This window comes from Chiloscyllium plagiosum, unplaced genomic scaffold (genome assembly GCF_037043375.1).
Source record: "Chiloscyllium plagiosum isolate Xiang-an unplaced genomic scaffold, Cpla_swu_hap1 HiC_scaffold_31, whole genome shotgun sequence".
In the NCBI taxonomy this organism is placed as follows: Eukaryota; Metazoa; Chordata; class Chondrichthyes; order Orectolobiformes; family Hemiscylliidae; genus Chiloscyllium; species Chiloscyllium plagiosum.
This window is the reverse complement of record NW_028270169.1, coordinates 19,315,642-19,337,324: the sequence shown is the minus strand read 5'-3', so window position 1 is coordinate 19,337,324 and position 21,683 is coordinate 19,315,642. Positions and strand designations below refer to the sequence as shown.

At 40.3% G+C, this 21,683-nt stretch overlaps 1 protein-coding gene across 2 annotated transcripts in view; it reads left to right on the top strand.

Moving 5' to 3' along the window:
• The window catches only part of LOC122563983 (nuclear pore membrane glycoprotein 210-like), a 177,597-nt gene that overhangs the window by 77,912 nt on the left and 78,002 nt on the right, over positions 1-21,683 (top strand). For both annotated transcript variants that reach the window (XM_087977310.1, XM_043718384.2), the window contains 9 exons: positions 956-1,148; positions 3,006-3,109; positions 6,750-6,854; positions 15,253-15,354; positions 15,430-15,558; positions 15,899-16,026; positions 17,072-17,204; positions 18,992-19,054; positions 21,423-21,602. In XM_087977310.1, coding sequence (XP_087833436.1) covers positions 956-1,148; positions 3,006-3,109; positions 6,750-6,854; positions 15,253-15,354; positions 15,430-15,558; positions 15,899-16,026; positions 17,072-17,204; positions 18,992-19,054; positions 21,423-21,602 — 1,137 coding nt within the window. The remainder of the gene's footprint in view (positions 1-955; positions 1,149-3,005; positions 3,110-6,749; positions 6,855-15,252; positions 15,355-15,429; positions 15,559-15,898; positions 16,027-17,071; positions 17,205-18,991; positions 19,055-21,422; positions 21,603-21,683) is intronic.

The window sequence follows — 21,683 nt, the reverse complement described above, 5'->3', positions numbered from 1 at the left end:
CTTGAACGTTTAAGCTGACAGTCCTGACCATCCCTGAGCCACTTCTCTGTAATTGCTATGATATCTCAGTCTTATGTCCCCAAACATGCCCTGAGTTCATCTATCTTAGCTGTTCCACTTCTTGCACTGAAATAAATGCAGTTTAATATGTCAGTACTACACTGTTTTCTGCTTTGTTCTTGCCTGCCCTGACTGACTGACTCCTTTTGCCAACTGTTTCAGTCTCAGACTGATATCTTTCCTCACTATCGCCCTGGGTTCTACCTGCATGCACACATACACACACACCTTCTCACAAGACAGGCTGTTTGGCACAATTGGTCTATATGTGTCTTATATTTCAAGAGTTATATTGGATTATTATATAAATTAATTTTGGGAAAGTTATATTCAGTGCAGATTTTGATTGATTGAATTGGTTTTGGCCTGAATGTTTGGTAGGAAAATGGCAAAATTGCAAGTAAAATGTTGGGCTTTATTCTTTAACTAAAATGTCAAAGGTTTTGTTTTGCTATTTTCATTATTTTGCCAGTTTAATCTCCACTCGCTATAATAAGAATTCAAAGCAATTGAAGGATCACTGTGCAAAGTTCTTAGAATGCTGCACTGTCAAAACTCTAATGGTTTGAATTTAGGAGCTTTTGTTTTAATGTTTAACCACATGGAATGTAACAACATCTGCATACAATGACACTTCAGTATTATAAATTTACTTCCAAAGTTAGGAAATTACTTATAATTTCATGAAAAAGCTATCCAAGTATTTTTACATAAAATAAGATTTGTTTAATGTGAAACTTTTTAAGAGATTTCATTTGTGCAGCATCTTTATAATTGTTAGAAGAGTATTTTTCTACTATAGAAATTCTGTGTAATCGATATCATTTTTTTCAAAAATATATTAAGTTTTAGTTTCCTCTATGGTACTTTTACACTTACTGTTTTGTTTGGGTAGGTACCTGTTTCCTTTTGCAGGAATACAATTTTGGAGCTAACAGCCTACGATAAATATGGTCGAAAATTTGATAACTTCACTTCACTACAAATTAATTGGAAATCATCCAACTTTTCTTTGGGCAGTTTTCATCCAGCAATACAAATGGAAATGTTCTTAAGGGATGACGGAAGTGGACAGAAGAGGCTTCATGGTGATGTATACTGTGTACAAACCCCTAACACATAATATGAGGGATCATCATGGGATAACAGAATATCAGTTTTCACCATTATGAAAACCAATGCAATAGAAATATGGTTGCACTTACTTAAACAAACCATTTCACAGCAAACAAAGTACATTTGCTCAGCAGAGTCTATTAGAGTAACATACTACTTAAGTCTACTTAAAGAGTATGCAACAGACAGCTCATGATTTAAACTGAAACAATATTGGGTCTGCAAATTACAGCTTTTAGAAATTCTTTGTCATTTTAATATATTCTAATGAGCTGTCAGCAACATAATCACATTGATCCAATTGCCTTCAATGGGGAATCACAATCTATTGGCACGTTCCTGACCAGGGCCATTTCAAACTGCTGTGTTGAATGGATTATGATAGAAGGATAATGTTATAGTTTTCCTCTCACAAGGCCAGGTCGCCAATTATATCCCTTGCAGGGCCTATCAAAGGCATTGTATAGATGATGACTGGAATTTTCTGTGTAACAATTGTACATTCTCTCTCAATTGATAAATTGATGCAGCCTCCTGACAGTCTACCAGTGTTCCATATAGTATTTTTAATTGTACCAGGCTCCACCATTTCCTCTGGCCACTCTTAGCACAGTTTCTTCCCCTGCCCCCTCTCGCAAACATTCCAAAAATAATCATTTGGCCATGTTTACAAGATGGGCTTGGCTGTTATCAGCACTGTGGAGGGATTTTATTACCATAATAATGGTGTGGCAGTCATGGCAATATCGTGGAAACTATTTTACAGAATAATCTCAGGAACCTCGAGGTACAGGTCAATGATCATTTTTTCAGCCAGTGTTTGGAATGTCTGCCTCAGAAAAGATTCCAAGGTAGCACTCTTAACTCAACAATCATCCATTAGCTATTTTTACATTGTAAATCACGTAGGCAGTACTTGAATTCTCATGTGCTGTGTTTTAGACAAACAACTTGTTTTTCATACAATCCAAAAGTGGTAAGAAGGTTGATACCCCTGGTCTCGCCACTCCTAATCTTCCCAGCTGGCCATCCTATCTCGTCTCTGAAGCCTGTGCTTCATTCCTATCCTTGACTTAACTCCATTGCTTTGTCTTTCTTTCCATGGCATGGGGTCATCTTCACACTATTTCCAAATAAGGGTAATGCCAGTTCAGCCATGTTGCATTTTTATAACAACTGCTGCTTCAGCATCTGAGTGTGTTTCTGCAGTCTAAGTAATTATTCTTTTAACCTGACTATTTTGTTGAATAAGAATAAATGGAAAATGAATCTTAACTGATTTATATCATTATTGCTTATGAAGTTAACTAATGCTCCTACCTTATTCTAATCCCAGCTGGAAATTCATGTGGATTTATAGGTTAACTCATGTCATACCCAAATTTCAACTTAACAGCCTCAATTTATTTTACTTAAGAATTTTCATTGGAGTTCTCAACCTTGAGGTGTAGCCCTAGCTTCATGAACAGTTACCACCTTTGTCAGTGAGGTGCCATTCTTCTGCTGCTGTATGACTTCAAACTGGCTCTCCACTCATGGAAACCAATTTGCCATCCTTAATTGAATGCGGCTACCATTGAATTAGCTGCTTCCTCAGCAATTCACTTGCAGAATCTTGCTGCTGGTAATTCTTGGTTCCTGACCTGGAATTCAGCCTGTCAAGATCAGAATCTGGAAAGAAAATCCAGTCCAACATTGCATTGTTTCCCCATCCATGTGTGAATTGTTTTGGGAAGATGCCTATTATACTGATTTTCCTAAGATTCACAGCCAAAATAAGTGCATATTATAGTTCAGTTTTTACCGTAGTACATTCTTTCTAACAATAGGTCATCGGATGGTTGTAGTTTACAAGAGGAAAGGAACAATGACTATTTCAGTATATCTGGTCGGCTATGGAAAAACTGATACTGAGCTGCCTCAAAGCCATGTTGTAAGTTCAAAAAGTTACTATGAACCATATTAATCCACCAGTATATTTAAATGTCTAAACAATGTACAATTTTAAAAATCACTTCCACTTAAACACTAGGTTTACTGCATATTTTAGATTGCTCTGGTTGATCATGTAATGGGTATTTTGGAAGAATTTGAAAATAATGTTTCTCTACTTTTATCATGTGAGTGCATTCTCAGTTGTATTTTCATAGTGGAATCAAGGATACCCTATGAATTTGAATTGTTTTCAAAATGTCAAGTGTATTTGACTATAGAACTTGTCCATTCTTTTAAAATTATGTTAACTCATTGATGTGGAGTTTTGCATTTCAACACATTATGCAGCAAACCTCTGCTGGAAGTATATCAGGAGAGAATTTAGTTTATGTGTGATGTCCCTTACAGTCAAATAGTCTTATTATTACTGTTCACACATGGTTAATGATTACTTAAGGGAAAAAGTGAGGTCTGCAGATGCTGGAGATCAGAGCTGGAAATGTGTTGCTGGAAAAGCGCAGCAGGTCAGGCAGCATCCAGGGAACAGGAGAATCGACGTTTCGGGCATAAGCCCTTCTTCAGGAATTCCTGAAGAAGGGCTTATGCCCGAAACGTCGATTCTCCTGTTCCCTGGATGCTGCCTGACCTGCTGCGCTTTTCCAGCAACACATTTCCAGCTAATGATTACTTAAGCAAGGTACAGGGCCAAATGTACAGTTATCATAATTTCAACAGGATGACAGGGAAGAAAGAAAATCCTTAAGAAAACTTACAACCTGAAAGAAAGGACTGCTTATTTCCTGATTTAAATTCCTTGGCAAGGTTTGAACAGATGGATTCAATCTGATGCCAAACCATTTGACTATTTGCAGGCTGAGCCTGGGGTTTTTAAATTCTGCAATATTGCTTAGCTTCTCATTCAAATTCAATAGGTTTTGAATTGGCAAGATTTGGCCAGTACTCTGCCTTCCAGTTATTCTTCCCAAAGTAAATCACCTCACATTCTTCCACACTGTCCACTACTCCACCAACTTTAGTGTCATCTGCAAACTTACTCACCCATCCATCTTTGCATGCATCTAAGTCATTTATAAAAATGACAAACAGCAGTGGTATCAAAACAGATCCTTGTGGCACACCACTAGTAACTGGACTCCATGCTGAATATTTTCCATCAATCACCACTCGCTGCCTTCTTTCGGAAAGCCAGTTTCTAATCCAAACTGCTAAATCGCCCTCAATCCCGTGCCTCTGCATTTTCTCCAACAGCCTACCATGTGGAACCTTATCAAAGGCTTTACTGAAGTCCATGTACACCACGTCAACTGCCCTACACTCATCTACATGCTTGGACACCTTCTCAAAAAACACAATGAGGTTTGTGAGACATGACCTGCTGTTGATGAAACCATGTTGACTATCTGAAATCAGATTGTTGCTTGCTAGATGATTATAAATCCTATCTCTTATAATCCTTTCCAAAACCTTTCCTACAACACAAGTAAGGCTCATTGGTCATCTCTTCTGCCCTTCTTGAACAAGGGCACAGCATTTGCAATCCTCCAGTCCTGCGGTACTAAACCTGTAGACAATGACGACTCAAATATCAAAGCCAAAGGCTTTGCTATCTCCCCCCTAGCTTCCCAGAGAATCCTTGGATAAATCCCATCCGGCCCAGGGGACTTGTCTATTTTCACTCCTTCTAGAATTGATAACACCTCTTCGTAACTAACCTCAATCCTTTCTAGTCTAATATCTCGTATCTCATTCTTCTCTACAATATTTTCCTTTTCCTGAGTGAAAACTGATGAAATCTTCACAAGGTCCACACTCAACTTCCCACTTGCAGCTTATTCATCCAGTAAGTTGTCCAGGTCCTCCTGTATTCGAGGATGGACATTGTGCATATCTAAGGGCTTTCAAGTGGAATTGAACACTTAATTATAAACAAGTGATGTGATGTGTATGGCCTTCAGTGAGGTGTTCAACAAGGTTCATCATGGTAGGCAAAGTTAGATCACATGGAATAGAGGGGAGAACCAGCTGTTTGGATACAGAATCTGGTTCAAAGGTACAAGACAGAGGGTGGTGTTGGAGGATTGCTTTTCCGACTGGAGGCCTGTGACCAACAGTGTACAACAAGAATCGGTGCCTGGTCCACTGCTTTTCATCATTATAAAAATGATTTGGATGTGAGCATAGGAAGCGTAGTTAATAAGTTTACAGTTGGCACCAAAATTGGAGATGTTGTGGACAGTGAAGAAGGTTACCTCAGAGTACAACTGGATCTTGATCAGGTGGACCAAAGGGCTGAGGAGTGGCAGATGAAGTTTAAATAAATGTGAGGTGCTGACCTTTAGAAAGGCAAATCAGGGTGGGACTTATACACTTAATGGTAAGGTCCTGGGGAGTATTGCTGAACAAAGAGACCTTGGAGTGCAGGTTCATAGTACCTTGAAATTGGAGTCACAGGTAGATCGGATAGTGAAGAAGGCATTAGTATGCTTGCTTTTATTGAGTATAAGAGTTGGGAGGTACTACTGGAATACTATGTGCAGTTCTGGTCTTCCTGCCACAGGAAGGATGTTGTGAAACTTGAAAAGGTTCAGAAAAGATTTACAAGGATGTTGGCAGGGTTGGAGATTTTGTGCTGCCAGGAAAGGCTGAATAGACAGGGGCTATTTTCCCTGGAGCATTGGAGGCTGAGGGGTAACCTTGTGGAGGTTTATAAAATCATGAGGGGCATGGATAGGGTAAGTGGACAAGGTTTTTTTCCCTGGAGTGGGGGACTTCAAACCTAGAGGGCATAGGTTTAAGGTGAAATGGGAAAGATTTAAAAGGCACCTAAGGGGCAAACTTTCCACGCAGTGGGTTGTGCGTGTATGGAATAAACTGCCAGAGGAAGTAGTGGAGGCTAGTATAATTACAATATTTAAAAGGCATTTGGATGGGTATATGAGTAGGAAAGGTTTAGAAGAATATGGGCCAAGTGCTGGCAAATGGGACTAGTTCTATGTAGGATATCTAGTTGGCATGGATGAATTGGACCAAAGAGTCAGTTTCCGTGCAGTATGTCACTGTGACTCAAAGTGCTCCCACGTAATATCTGATGATGCAGTGAAAGTAAGATGAAGCAACTGCGGATAATTAAGGCTTGGACTCTGGCCTGATAGAGTTCTTCTGCAATCATCTGATGTTGAATTGATTGGACTTGAGTAATTACAACCAGCTTCCTTTGCATTAAGTATGTCTCTACTCTGAATAGTTTTTCTGTATTGACTTCAAATGTGCGAGGCTTCTTGATGCTTTACTTCATCAAGTACTGCCATGATAGAAAGGATATCATGGCAGTACCTGTCCTTAAACTCAGGTATTAAAGTATTGTACTGTTAAAATATTTTATCAAATAAAATTTAGTTTAATGTGGAAAGTATAAAAGAAGAAAACTTGCTGTTTGCATCTTTCACTTACACTGATATTTGAGATTGATACCCAAGTTCTTGGTATAAAATTTATCATGGATTCTACATACCAGTGAAGTAATTGTACTTGAGCAGTGCATTTTTAATTTTACTAATACTGAATTATGTCAGCTGTATATGAATACGATAATAAGTATATTTTATTTTGTACCTCAGGATGTTAGGTTTTCACCAGTATCAGCCACTATTGATTTGTTGCTGGTGGATGATGTGTCCTTAGTGCCGAAAAATCTCACTGTATACAATCATCCTGATGTTTTGGTAAGAAGATTTTAAGGGTCATATAAGAATATAAAATCATAGATATTGTGGTAGTTTGTGTAATTCAACAGGTTAAATAGATCATAGAATATTTTAAAGAAATACAAGCAACAAAATAATTGTGAACATCTCATCTTCCACTGGTACTGAATAATCAGTCATCATAAATTAGTGGTTCTAATTCTAAGCAAGTTGAATTTTGGATTGCACTGCACAAAACTTGATAATGATCCCTGAAATTCAGAAGAAAAAGTCAGAATGTTATTTATTTGATCACTCTTAATTATATTGTGGAGATGGAGAACCGACTTTCATCTGCTATTTTAATATAGGGTTGTTGCTAATTAGTGAGGACGTGTGAGTTTTGCAGAAAGGCATTTCCATTCTGTAAAACAGCCAGAGGAAAATGGTGGACTCTTGTTTGTGGAGAGGAAAATTTGATTTGGTGGAAAATAAGATAATTGTGCCATTCACACATTAAAGTGCACTCCAGACGAAGATTCAACTGCTATTTCATATTAAGGTTACTAAGTGTGAATTTGACTTGAATTCTAGTTATCTTACCTTATAAGCAGAAGACCATAGGTGGTTGCCTATCCAAGACTTGAACTCATTATCTAACTTGTAATTTCCTTGGTGAGCTGCAGGTTTGCCGATGACTTGAAAAACTGATGTATGATAAATAGTGTAAATGGGAATAGAAAATTACAAAGATGTTAACTAGGTTAATTGCTAGATTAACTGGGTGAAATTGTGGCAAATAGATTTCACCACAAGTATGTGTGGGATAATCCATTTTTGGACTATAAAGAAATAAATGAGAATATGGTAAAATATCAGGGAGAGTGAACGTGCAAAGGTTTCAAGCCCTATGCTTGAAAATTACTAAATTACTAAAATGTAGTTTTCAGCTGCAACATTAAATCAAAAAGTTGGTAGAGTTCTAACCTTTACAACAAGAAGTTATAATAAAACAGAAGAACATTTGGCAACAAAGATGCACAATGTAGACAGGCAGGAGGCTTCAAGGACACAGCAAGCCAAGCAGCATCAAGAGGTGGAGATGTTTTGGATGTACCCCTTCTTCAGGACTGTGGGTGGGTGTAGGGGGTGCTGTGGATAAAGGGGGTGGCAGAGGTAGGGTGATGAAGTGGGGGTAGATGAAGACAGGTAGATGGTACAACATGGAGAAAGTGAAGACTGCAGATGCTGGAGTACCAGAGTTGAAAAATGTGGTGCTGGAAAAACACAGCTGGCCAGGCAGCATCCGAGGAGCAGGAGAATCGACGTTTCGGGCATTAGCCCTGCTTCAGGAATGAGGCTGGTATGCCAAGCTGAGATAAAATGTAGGGGGGGAGGGAATTTGGCAGAGGGGCGCTGGGAATACGATAGGTGGAAGGAGGTGAGGGTGAGAGTGATGGGCCGGAGAGGGGGTGGGGGCAGAGAGGTCGGGAAGAAGATTGCAGGTCAAGAGGGCGGTGCTGAATCCGAGGGTTGGGACTGAGATAAGGTGGGGGGAGGGGAAATGAGGAAGCTGGAGAAATCTAAACTCATACCGTGTGGTTGGAGGGTTCCTAGGCGGAAGATGCTCTTCCTCCAGGCATCATGTGGCCAGGGTCTGGCGATGGAGGAGGCCAAGGAACTGTATGTCATTGGCGGAGTGGGAGGGGGAGCTAAAGTGTTCAGCCAAGGGGTGGTTGGTGCGGGTGTCCCAGAGGTGTTCCCTGAAATGTTCCGCAGGTTGGTGGGGTGGGAGGTGGGGTTCTGTCCTGGTAGTACAACATGGTTGGTCAATGGAGAAATGAATCCATGGGTGGCAGGGAGGAGTGAAAGTCAATGTTGAGTCCTCCTGGCTGTGGGCTGCCCAGGCGGAAGATGGAGTGTTGTACTTCCAACTTGCGGTTTGGTTTGTTGTTAGGTGGTGCAGCAGAGGGCTGTCAAAAGGTCATTGTTCGAAATAGGTGGACATCTGGGATGCTTGCGTGTGGAACGTCACCTCATCCAAGCAGATATGGTGGAGGCGGAGGAATTGGGAGAATGGGATGCAGTTCATGCAGGATACTGGTTGGGAGGAGGTGGAGTCCAGGCAGTTATGGGAGTCTGTGGGTTTGTAGTAAACATCCGTCTGGAGACTATCGCCAGAGATGGAAATGGAGAAGTCAAGCAAGGGGAGGGAGGTGGACCAAGTGAATATGAGGGGGGTGGAAGTTGTGGGTGAAGTCAATGAACTGCTCCAGTTCAGCCTGGGTGATGCTGCACTGATGTAGCCATCAATGTAACGACAGAAGAGTTGGGGCACAGTGCATGTGTAGCTACTGAGGAGGGACTGTTCGACATAGCCAAAGAGGCAGGCATTTACTACTGGACGTTTACTACAAATCCACAGACTCCCATAACTACCCGGACTATACCTCCTCCCACTCAGTTTCCTGCAAGAACTCCATCCCATTCTCCCAATTCCTCCACCTCCGTTGCATCTGCTCGTACGAGGAAACACTCCACTCGCGAGCATTCCAGATCTCCACCGCACCAGCTCCGCAACAAACCAAATCGCAAATTGGAGGAACAACACCTGATCTTCCGCCTGGGCAGCCCAGAGGACTCAACATTGAATTCTCCAGTTTCAAATAATCTCCCTTCCCATCCCCTGACTCTCATCCCAGCTCTTCCCCCTCCCTTCCACTCCTCCCTGCCACCAACCAGATTCATTCCTCCCATTGACTAACCAGAGTCTTAACCTCTACTTGTCTTCTCCTATCCCCAGGTCACCACCCTGCCCCACCCTGTCTATCAGCAACTCCACTTACACCCAGCCCCAGTCCTGAAACATCGACTTCTCCAACTCCTGATGCTGCTTGGCTTGCTGTGTTTTTCTAGCCTCCTGCCTATCTACTTTGGATTCCAGCATCTGCAGTTTTTTTTTTGTCGCTAACAAAGATACACAAAGCAGACATGCTATACAATGCTGAGCTGAATTTAACCAAAAATCAACCATGTCAATTTCAGAGAATTTCTTAGAGGATGTCTCTCTGAGCTGCAGTGAGTTATCTCATGCAGTTCTCTGCTGATTTTCATGTTTGTATTCACCACACCCTTCTTAGTGCCACCGTCACACTATCTTACATTTGCCAGCATCAGAAGTACTCACTGCTGCTGCCACTTGCCTAGATTCAAACCACCAGCACCATATTTAAATCACATCAATTCAAATGCTGCAAGCAGTTCATGGTGTGTTACAACACAATTCTGAAAGATATAGCTGAGAAATAAAAGTTGGCACCCCACTTCACTAACAGAGCTTTGGAGATCCTGGTGGATGACAGCAGTCATGAGAAGAGGACATTCTGTTCCCTCAGGAGGGCCAGAGGAGGCCCTGACACCTGGACTTATCCAGAGTCTAGATTAGAGTGGTGCTGGAAAAGCACAGCAGGTCAGGCAGCACCCGAGGAGCAGGAAAATCAACGTTTCGGGCAAAAGCCCTTCATCAGGAATAGAGGCAGGGTGCCTGCAGAGTTGAGAGATAAATGAAAGGGAGGTGGGGGTGGGGAGAAAGTAGCATAGAGTATAATAGGTGGATGGGGTGGGGATGGAGGTGATAGGTCAGGGAGGAGGGTGGGGGAAAGTAGCAAAGAGTACAATGGGTGAATGGGCGTGGGGATGAAGGTGATAGGTCAGAGAGGAGAGTGGAGTGGATAGGTGGAAAGCAAAATAGACATTTAGGACAGGTCATGGGGATGGTGCTGAGCTGGAAGGTTGGAACTGGAGTGAGGTGGGGGAAGGGGAAATGAGGAAACTGGTGAAGTGGAAACTGGACTTCACCAGTTTCCTCATTTCCCCTTCCCCTACCTCGCCCCAGTTCCAATCTTCCAACTCAGCACCATCCCCATGACCTGTCCTACCTGCTTATCTTCCTTTCCACCGATGGCTGGTCTCTCTATCTTCGTTCTTGTTGATGCAGCTACAGTGACAGTTTTTCACAGAGCTGATGGTGAAAACCAAACCTATTTAATAATGCAGTAATACGTTTACAAAGAAGTTTCATGTGTGATACTGATGTGCCCTCAAGGTTTTCTTTCTCCTTCTCTCCCATTACATCTAAGTGCAGATTCGTTTTCTGTTGGACCAACACTTTCTTTGATAACTTTTTAGAAAATATCTGATGTAGCTTTCCTATCTGGTTTTATATTTTAGCCACCTTTCTCTTGTAATCCAATTCTTCACCCCCCCCCCCCCCCCAATCTTTTTGTAATTCTTTGTTTTATTTTAAATATTCAGTTCAATCCTCTGACCTGCCCCCAATTTTTCACAATTATATTTCTTTTCTTTAAAATTGATGATTTGATTTTTGATTTTTTTCATTAACCACAGATGGTGGGTCCATCCCTTATCATTTTTCTTGTTTGTATGTATTCTGTGCTTCCTGGAATCTCCCCTTAAATGCTTATCTCTGTTGACCGAACCTCAACCAAAATTACCAGTTTACTTTCACTCGCTCTGCTTTCTAGCCCTCATAATTGCCCTTTGTTTAAATTCAAAATAGTAGACTTGGACTCACACTTCTCTCCCTTAAAGTATATATAAAATTCACCTGTATGGTCACTGCTACCAATGAGATGCCTTTAATATGAGGTCATAATGAGTCTTATTTTGTTGGTCAAAACCAGGACATGTATAGCTTGCAGTCTGGTTGGTGCCGTACATGCTGGTCTGAAAAGTTCTAAAACCATGGAATGAATTCCTCATCCAAATTAGGTTTTACCATCTGATTTTTCCAGTCTATATACAAGTTAAAAAACTCCATAAAAATCACTACCCGTTTGACAAGCTCCCACATTTCTTCCTTGATAGATATCCCATCATATTTACCGTTAGGGAGCCTGTACATATCTCCCACAGGTGGCTAGTTGTTTTTATTATTCCGAAACTGCATCAATATCTTGGTTTCATGGATTTAGGTCATCCCTCTTTATTAAGTTAATATCATTTTTAATTAAGAGCCACTCCTCCACCGTTTCCTAGCATCCTATCCTTCAATACTTAAGTCCCAAACCTAGGTCGTCCTGCAGTCACACCTCAGTGAATGGCCATGAGATTGCATTTATTTATCTCAATTTATACTATTAGTTCATCTGTCATTTCAAATACTATGCGCTTTCAAATATATTGCCTTTAGTTTTATAACCTCTAATTGCTGATTTGCTCCTTGGTTTTTGTTCTCTTTTCCTTCCTGTCATTTTCTGTTTACCATTTCCCGCATTAATTCCTTACTTTGTCCATTTCCCATTCTTTGGTTCACTGCAGCTTCGCAAATTTGAGCGCTTGCTTCTACTATTTAGTTTAAAATTAGCTGTACTTTCCTAGTTATATAGTTCATAAGAACACTGGGTGTAGCACACTTCAGGTATATGCTGTCTCAACAGTACAGATCCTCCTTTCTTCAGTTTTTGGTGCCCCAATAACCAGAATGTCTTCTTCCACACCAGACGACCTGAATCATGTCAGCAGGCAGACACATAACTGTCTCATCTCATCACTCCTTGCTGCGGAGAACCATGTCAGTCCCATTGACTATGCTGTCCCCTACTACCACTTTAATCCAGTTTCACTGCCTGACTTGAATGGCTTCCTATCACCATGGGGCCTTGGTCATTTAGCTCAGCCACTCCGCAGCCTTGGCTCTCATCCACACAAGCTAAGAGAACCTCAAATCTCTGTCCGACAGTATCTTTAGAGAAAGAAACAGGATCGAATCATCTGAAAAGGTGTCGGATTGGTTTTGAAACATTAACTCTGTTTCTCCATTGATGCTTCCAGATCTACTGAGATTTTCCAATGCTCTCTGAATATGTTTGAGACATCTAGTGACTGTAGAACACTGTACAAATGAAAGTCTGTTTCTTTTGTTTACTATTGTAATATTTACTGAGATCAATAGATATTTTTGAAAACTAATAATAAAAAATCTATGGTAATGTACTGGTCATAGCAGTCTACAGCACAGCCCTTTGACCCATCAATTTTGTGCTGCTTTAAAAACAACCACCTAACTATTCTAATCCCAACTGATTCCTGTGGCGTTTTAACCTTGGCATCACAATTGCACTCTAAATTCTTCTGAAATGTTATGAGGGTTTCTGTCTCTACAATCCTTGCAGGCAATGATTCCCAGGTTCCCACCACTCTCCGAATGAAACAAAATTCTTCACATCTCCTCTAAAACACATGCCCCTTACCTTAAATCTAACCCCCTGCTCAATGATCCATCCATTAAAGGGAAACATTTATTTCTGTTTACCCTGTCTGTGTTACGCATAATTTAATATTATGTTCCCCTCGGTCTTCTCTGCTTCAAGGAAAACAACCTCAGTCTGTTCTATCTCTCTTTATAACTAAAATTTCTAGCTCGGGCAACATCCTGTCAAATCTCTTCTGCACTCTCCAGTGTAATCATCCATCCTATGATATGGATACTAGAACTGGGCACAGTAGTCTAGCTGTGACCTAACTAATGTTTTAAATGGTTTCAGCATTGTCTCCCTGCTCTTCAGCTCTATGCCTCGGCTAATAAAAGTAAGTATCCCATATGGCTTCTTAACCACTATATCCTGCTACCTTAAGGGACTGATGGACATGCACACCAAAGGTCCCTCTGACCCCAGTGCTTCCCAGAGATCTACCTTTCATCATGTATTCGCTTGCCTTGTTTATCCTGTCCAAGTGGGGTGCGCCTCAGACTTATAGGGATTGAATTCCAATTGCCACTGACCAGCTTCTCTGTACCCTCCTGTGATCTAAGGCTGACATCAGTGGTTATGTCACTGAATTAGTAATGCAGAAACCTGAGCTAGTTATCCCAAAATGAGTTTAAATCCCACAATGGAGCAGCATAGTGGCTCAGTGGTTAGCACTACTGCCTCACAACACCTGGGATCCGGTTCAGTTCCAGTCTTTGGTGTCTGCATGGGTTTCCACCGGCTCCGGTTTTCTCCCACAGTCCAAAGATTAGGTGAATTGCTTCATAGTGCCCAGTAACCCATGGGTTAGCCATGTAAAATCCCATGAAAGGGGACGAGGTGGGTCTGGGTGGGATGCTCTTTGGAGTGTCGGTGCAGACTCAATTGATCAAATGGCTTCTTGCTGCACTGAAGGGATTCTATGAATGGCAGTCGGAGAATTTAAATTAATCTTAAATAAATATGGAATACAAGGCTAGCATTAATAATAGTGACCGCACAGCCGCTGGATTGTTGTAAATTCCCATTTAGTTTAGTCACGTCCTTTAGAGATGGCAATTTGTTATCGTTAACTAGTTTGGCCAAAATGTGACTCTCAACTCACAGCAGACCTAAGGGGCAACTTTTTCACGCAGAGGGTGGTTCATGCATGGAATGACCTGCCAGAGGAAGTGGTGGAGGCTGGTACAATTACAACATTTAAAAGGCATCTGGATGGGTATATGAAAAGGAAGAGTTTAGAGGGATATGGGCTGAGTGCTGGCAGATGGGATTGGATTAATTTAGGATATCTGGTCAGCATGGACGAGTTGGACTGAAGGGTGTGTTTCTGTGCTGTACGTCTCTGTGACTCTATGTAGTCTCTTAAGTTATCTCTTAAAAGATTTTGTAATTGAACCATATCCAAAGAGATGATTCACTGCCACTTGGTCATGGGAATTAGGAATAGAGAGTTGACCTTGCTAGCAATACCCATATCAGTTGAAAAAAGTTTTAAAATGAAGCCAAAGAAAAGAGCTCAAGGCACAGAAAGACCTACTTCAGTTTTTCAGATGAGGCATTAACTTAAGAACAAATCTCAGGTGGTTGTGAAAGAGCTTGTATAGCATTTTACTCTCCACTGAACCACTACAAATAAATTAACTGGTTTATTTGTTAAATACATGTCCTCACTCTGTGCCTATTGGGCAACCTGCATATTAGAGTCATAGAGATGTATAGAATGGAAACAGACCCTTCAGTCCAACCCGTCCATGCCGATATCCCAACCCAATCTAGTCCCACCTGCCAGCACCCGGCCCATATCCCTCCAAACCCTTCCTATTCATATACCCATCTAAATGCCTCTTAAATGTTGCAATTGTACCAGCCTCCACCACATCCTCTGGTAGCTCATTCCATACACATACCACCCTCTGTGTGAAAAAGTTGCCCTTTAGGTCTCTATTATATCTTTCCCCTCTCACCTAAACCTATGCCCTCTAGTTCTGGCATAATCTTGCATAATGACTGTGACTGTGCTTGAAAGAAGCATTTTGGGATATCCTGAGTCCATGATAAAGCACAATGTAAAGTAAGCTTGCATCTTTTAAAAGAGTTATGGACTATATTTGTGTATTTGTAAGCGAAGTAATGTTGGTAACTTTTGTTTTATTTTTCTTTAGGAAATAGTTTATTTAACTGAGGGCTCTGGATACTTTTTCGTTAATACTACTGATACTGAGATTCTGACTAGCACATATCTGGAGACCAAAAACTATGTACAAGTCAGTATCAATTTTCAAAAATTATAGCAACATTTTTTTTGGCTTGCATTGATACTTTTAAACTTTTTGCTGCAGATAAGGCCACTACAAACAGGCTTTGTGACAATGAAAGCATATGACCTCTGCCTGACATGCAAAGGTCCAGCCAGAGCAGAAATCTGTGTATCAGATATATTAGACTTTGAACTAAATTTTATTCACAAGGTAAGTACATTGTAAATATGCAAATCTATTACTAAGCGGTTACTTCAGAGCAGTTTAATTGCTGATCAAATACAAGTTAAATTGCTATTTTTGTAAGATGAGAAAAATTAAATTTATATAATATTTAGCTTGGTAAGCTTCCTTGAGATCAAATTTTGGTGATATAAGACTAATCTAGTACTTCTGGTGTCTGTATTTAGAACAATAGTACTTGGGTGTGATAAAAAGAGTTAAAAAAAATCACAGCGATGCATGGTGCAAAGGATCTTAATAGGACAATGGTTAGAAAATGAGGCAGTGGTTGCAACTAAAATAGTTATTTCATTATCTGAACCTACAGATTGAAATTGGAAAGTCTGTTCCAGTTAACGTCAGGGTGTTGGATTTCTTCAAGAAACCCTTTTTGAACAGATACTTTCGTTACATGAATATAAGCTTACAGGCAGCTTCCCCAATTGTCACCTTAGAGTAAGTATTGAACACAAGTCGAAAGGTCTAATTGTTTGAGAAAGACATTTTAGAAAGACCAACTCAAAATATTAGAAGTAAAATTCATGTATTTTCAAAGAGTATATTGATCTTTCTTTTATGTTTGCATGGAAACACTCATTTACAGCACAAATAGATGTATGGTTTGACATAGGTTTTCACTGCTTACTATGGCTGTGGATCTCAAAGTTGAGTGTATGCAACCTATCCTGTTTCAGTACCTCTCATCCTGGATTGCCTGATATCTGACTCCTGATCTGCTACCTCAAACTTGACTTTTCCCATATATTACTTCTCACCCTATTCAATTTCTCATTGGATTGGTACCAGGTCTACCTCATTTTAGGTATGAAAGTGAAGGTATGGAAGTAATTTGTAAATATAGAAAGAAATAAAGGAATTTTCAGGAGGGGAAAAGCAGCAGGAACATAAGTGGAAGATAGGAGAAATAACCAGGAAAGCAAGTGATAAGGGTGAGGTTGAGAAATGGAACTGGGAGAAGAGAAACAGAAGTAAAAAATGAAGAAAAGAAATCTGGTTAACTGGTAAGAATGATGACAATATTGAGGTAATTTTCTGAATTCATCAAGTCAGTGGGAGACTTTACCCTCATTTGTGTATTTTAAGATTATGGGAACCCTGCTGTTAGTTCCAGTATGTGTGATTGAACATGCGAGTTTGTACACTTTTATAAATGTTGAAAATTTGTTTTGAATTTTATGAAGCTCAGTAATTGTGCGTTTCTCTCAAATTGCAATAGATTTAAAAGTGGAATTCATATTGTTATGGGAAAGGATAAATATGATTTTCTGTAGAACAAGCAAAGTAACTGACTGTCTTTGGATATTTTGTGCACATTGCTACTTATTGTGAAAATCATGCCGACAGTAGCTATGGAGCGAACCAAACGCTTAAAATGTCAAGTTGAAGAACAATATTTGGTGTTCAACAACTTGTGACAATTTATGGGGAGGTGGTTAAATATTTTAAAACACAGTACTTCTATAAACATTTTAATTTTCAGTCCAATTACTGACTTGGATAAATATGCTGCAAGTTACTTACTGAGAGCTGTGGCTTTGGGTCAAACCACTCTTATAGCGATGGCCAGAGACAAGTTTGGTCGAAAGTTGAGCTCTTCCCCACGTCAGATTGAAGTGAGTATGTTCCTTTTATTGTATTGACTAAGAGTTAGTCAGCATTTCTATCACCATATTATTTAATTTAACCACAACGCAAACAGTAATAGATTTCAACACCCTGAGAATGTTTTGTACAATTTCAAGCAGTTAAGTAGTAGCATTTATGTTTAAGATTATATTTGTTATTACCTCTGAAGAAGGAAGTGTGGATTTTACTGCATTAGACATGTTCGTGAAATGGGAGTAGAGGTCATGGAAATAGAACTAGGGGCCTGAAACCCATTTAAATTTTCTTTCTGATACAATCCTGCGCCTTAGACACTGCTCCTCCAATGTCATGGGAATGAGGGCCTGGTGCTGAGTACAATTTCTTTGCCTTGTTCTGCTAAAAAGGGTATTAGCATTAAGCCATGGGGCCTGTGTGGCAATCATGCTGAGCAACATATTGAAGGAATGGAGCTTTAGTGGAAGACCCCTCTCTCACGCAGGCCTCTTCCTCTTTAGAGATCCAGTATTTATGAGACAGCAATTACCCAAAGGAAAAATAAATCTGTGGGACTTGCTGGTCCACTAATACCACGCCTTGCCTGCTCTGTTGCTGCAAGATGTGATTGATTATAATACTGATCATGTTTGACCTCTTGCAGCTGTGAGTTTCCTCTTGGTAAAAGTTTTTCTGTCTTGCTTTATTAAAGATGTTCCAGAGAGGAAACTGGGACAGAAGTCTTAACCCGCAACCCTGCATGAACTAGTTTTGTTCTAATGAGTAGTTTTTGGATTACCTGCAGAAAATTGAATTTGTCACTTAGCATTACTCTACTATTGGAAAACTAAAATGTTTTGTCTAAGTATTCAGATCCTCCACAATTTCTTCATATCCCATTACTATATCTCCAGCCTTATTTTCCAGCAGTCCAATGTCCACTCTTGTCTCTTAACTTTTAGATATCTAAAAAGATCTCTTGCAACTTTCTGTTATATTATTAGTTGGCTTACTCTCCCATTTCATCTTCTCTCCCCTTATTGGTTTTTCAGTTATCCTATGCTGCTTTATAAAGGCATCCCAGTCCTCATGGCTTCCCATTAATCTTTACTATATGCTTTCTTATGCACTTTTATGCTGTTCCTGACTTCCCTGGTCAGCCATGATTGCTTTATCTTCCCCTTAGTATGTTTCTTCTTCCTTGGGATGAATTTCTGCTGTGCCTCCTGAATTCCCATTGCCTTTGCTGCCCCACCATTTTCCTTGCTGGGCTCTTCCTTCCAATCAACCGCCAGCTCCTCCTTCATGTCTTTGTACAAAGTTAAAAGTCACACAACACCAGGTTATAGTCCAACAGGTTTAATTGGAAGCACACTAGCTTTCGGAGCGACGCTCCTTCGTCAGGTGGAGTGTTGTTGAATTCAAGCCCGAGAGTTGTTGAATTCAATATTGAGTCCAGAATGCTGTAGATTTTCCCCATATCTATGAATTCAAAACCCGTTTCTCGCATGTGATCTTTCAGATGAGAGACAACCTGAAACATTAACTCTGTTTCTAACCATCAATGTTGTCCAAGCAGCTGAATATTTTTAACATTGTTATTCCTTTTTAAGCTTGAAAACTTGCAATATTTTTCTTTTGTATAAATGTTTTGACAATTGACCATTTGTTCTTAGAACTAGGGAGGCACGTTGCTTTCTAAATCGGTATTAGCAGTTGATAGACATGCACATGATAGACATAAAAATTGTGTATTCAATATTTAGATGAGGAATAGATTGCTCACGTGATCCTAACCCACAATTTGCATTGGTTTCAGGTATTCCCCCCTTTTAGATTAATCCCACAGAAAGTGACCTTGATCATTGGTGGTATGATGCAGGTTAGTAAACACAAACTAACTTTATTGCATGAATATAGGATTTATGAACATCCTGTTGTGATATTGGAGCCAAACATTTTCAGGATGTTAGCATAAGATTGACATAAAAAGGATCAGGAGTAAAGGACCAAGAATGGAAAGCACAGTGGCTCAGTGGTTAGCACTGCTGCCTCTCAGTGGCAGGGATCGGGTTTAATTCCAGCCTCTGGTGACTGTCTATGTGGAGTTTGCATGTTCTCCCCATGTCCGCAGGAGTTTCCTCTACGTGCTCTGTTTTCCTCCCACAATGCAAAGGTGTGCAGGTTAGGTGGATTAGTCAGACTAAATTTCCCTGTAGTGTCCAGGGATGTGCAGGCTAATTGGGTTAACCATGGTAAATATGGGGTTCTGGGGCTAGGGTGAGGGCCTAGATGTAGGTGGGATTATCTTTGGAGGGTTAGTACAGACACGATGGGTCGAATGGCCTCTTTCCAAACTGTGGAGATTCTATGATTCTGTAAATGATTGTAATGGATGTCATGTTGTAATTGAGGATTTTGCAGTGAACATAGAATATACTTTGTAAATTATATAAAAGGTTAATAACATGCTCTGGGAAGGAAAAACTGATGATTTTCCACGATTGTGACTTTTTTTGTGGTTGTCTTAAATGAGAAAACTGATGCTGCCAGGTTTATAATCATGCTTTATATCTGCTTGGAGCAACTGGAAGCGTAGTTTTTGCTGATCTCTATTTGGTCATTGAATGAATCATTGATAAGTGCAGAACATAAAAGGTGAGGAGAGATTTGTTAAGTACACATAAATGAAAGGTAAAAAGAAAACTTCATGGACTTCATAAACTCCCAAAGGGAACTTCTCAAGGTTTGGCTTAAATTGTAATGTTGTTCACTCATGCACATCCACAGTTCATTACAAACATGAGACCCATTCGCAACAATCTTTAGCCCAAAGTGTTGAGTGTATGATCCATCGGGCACCTCTAGACTTTCCCAGCATCACAGATGCAAGTCTTAAGCCAATTCATTCCACTCTGTGTTATATCAAAGAATGGCTGGAGACACTGAATACTTGCAAAGGCTATGGACCCTGATAATATTCTCGCATTACTACTCCAGATGTCTGCTCCAGAACCTGCCATGCCCCTAGCCAAGCTGACCCAGTCCAACGTGGCCAATTACCACTCCATCAGTCTACTCTCAATCATCAGCAAATTGATGGAAGGTATTATAAACAGTGTTATGAACTAACACCTGATTACACATCTCTGCAGGAATTCCTCAGGGTTATGTCCTAGGCCCAGTCATCTTCAGCTGCTTTATCAATGAACTTCCCTGCATCATAAAGTCAAAAACGTAGAAGTTTGCTGATGATGGCACAATATTCAGTACCGTTCCTGACTCCGCCGATACTGAGGGAGATCATTTCCACATGCAGCAGGAACTGGTCAGTATCCGGTTTGGGATAACAAATAGCAAGTAACATTTGCACCATATAATTTCCAGGCAATGACCATCACCAATAAGAGTGAATTTAACCATCATCCCTTAACATTGAATGGATTACTATGCTACATCCCCTACAATTATTATCCTGGGGCATCCAATTGACCAGAAACTGAACTGGAGCAGTAAATACTGTGGCTACATGACCAGATCATTGGCTAGGAGCCCTGTAGTGAGTAACTCGCATTCTGACTCCCTAAAACCTGTCAACTATCTGCAAGTCAAGAATGCAGTGGAATACTTCTCACTTGGCTGGATGAATGCAACTGCAACAACATGCATGAAGCTATCATCATTCAGGACAAAGCAGTGTGCTTGATCAGTATTACAGCCACAAATATTCAATCCCTCCATCACCAATATTCATTAGTAACAATTATCATCATCTACAAGATGCACTGCAGCATTAACTAATGTTTCTTAGCACCTTCCAAACCTATGACTACTACCATCTAGAGGGCACCAACTACATGTGGACACCAACAGCAGATTCCCTTCCAAAGCATTCACCAATCTGACTTGGAAATATATTGCTGTTCTTTTCAGTGTCACTGGGTCAATATCCCGGAACTCCCTCCTGCATTGTGAATCTACCTACACCAAATGGACAGTAGATCTTTGAGCAAGCAGATCATCATTATTAAGACAGCTAGGAATGGGCAATAAATATTGGCTCTGACAGTGATGCCACATCCCAGAAATACATTTTTTTTTAAATGTGTGGGGAGAACAGGCCAAAATTATTGAGAAAACACCTGGAAAAAGTACTAAAACTGTGCTATATTTTAATATGAGTGTTGATTAAAAGCTTGTCCTAGAGTCAAACTATTATTTTCTGATCTTTATAATGTAATTGATTGCAGGTGATGTCTGAAGGTGGTCCACAACCACAGACAAATATTCATTTCTCTATTAATAATGGTACCATTGCTAAAGTAAATGAATTAGGGCAGCTGACTGCCCTAATGGTGGGAACAGCAAAAGTGACTGGTATTATTCAAGCTGTCGACGATGATACAGGAAAAGTGGTTGTTTTCTCCAAGGTAATGCAAGGTTTGACTATGAGTTTGCATTTCCACCTAAAGACTCAGCTGTCAATCTGGCTCATAAATGGATGTTGAAGA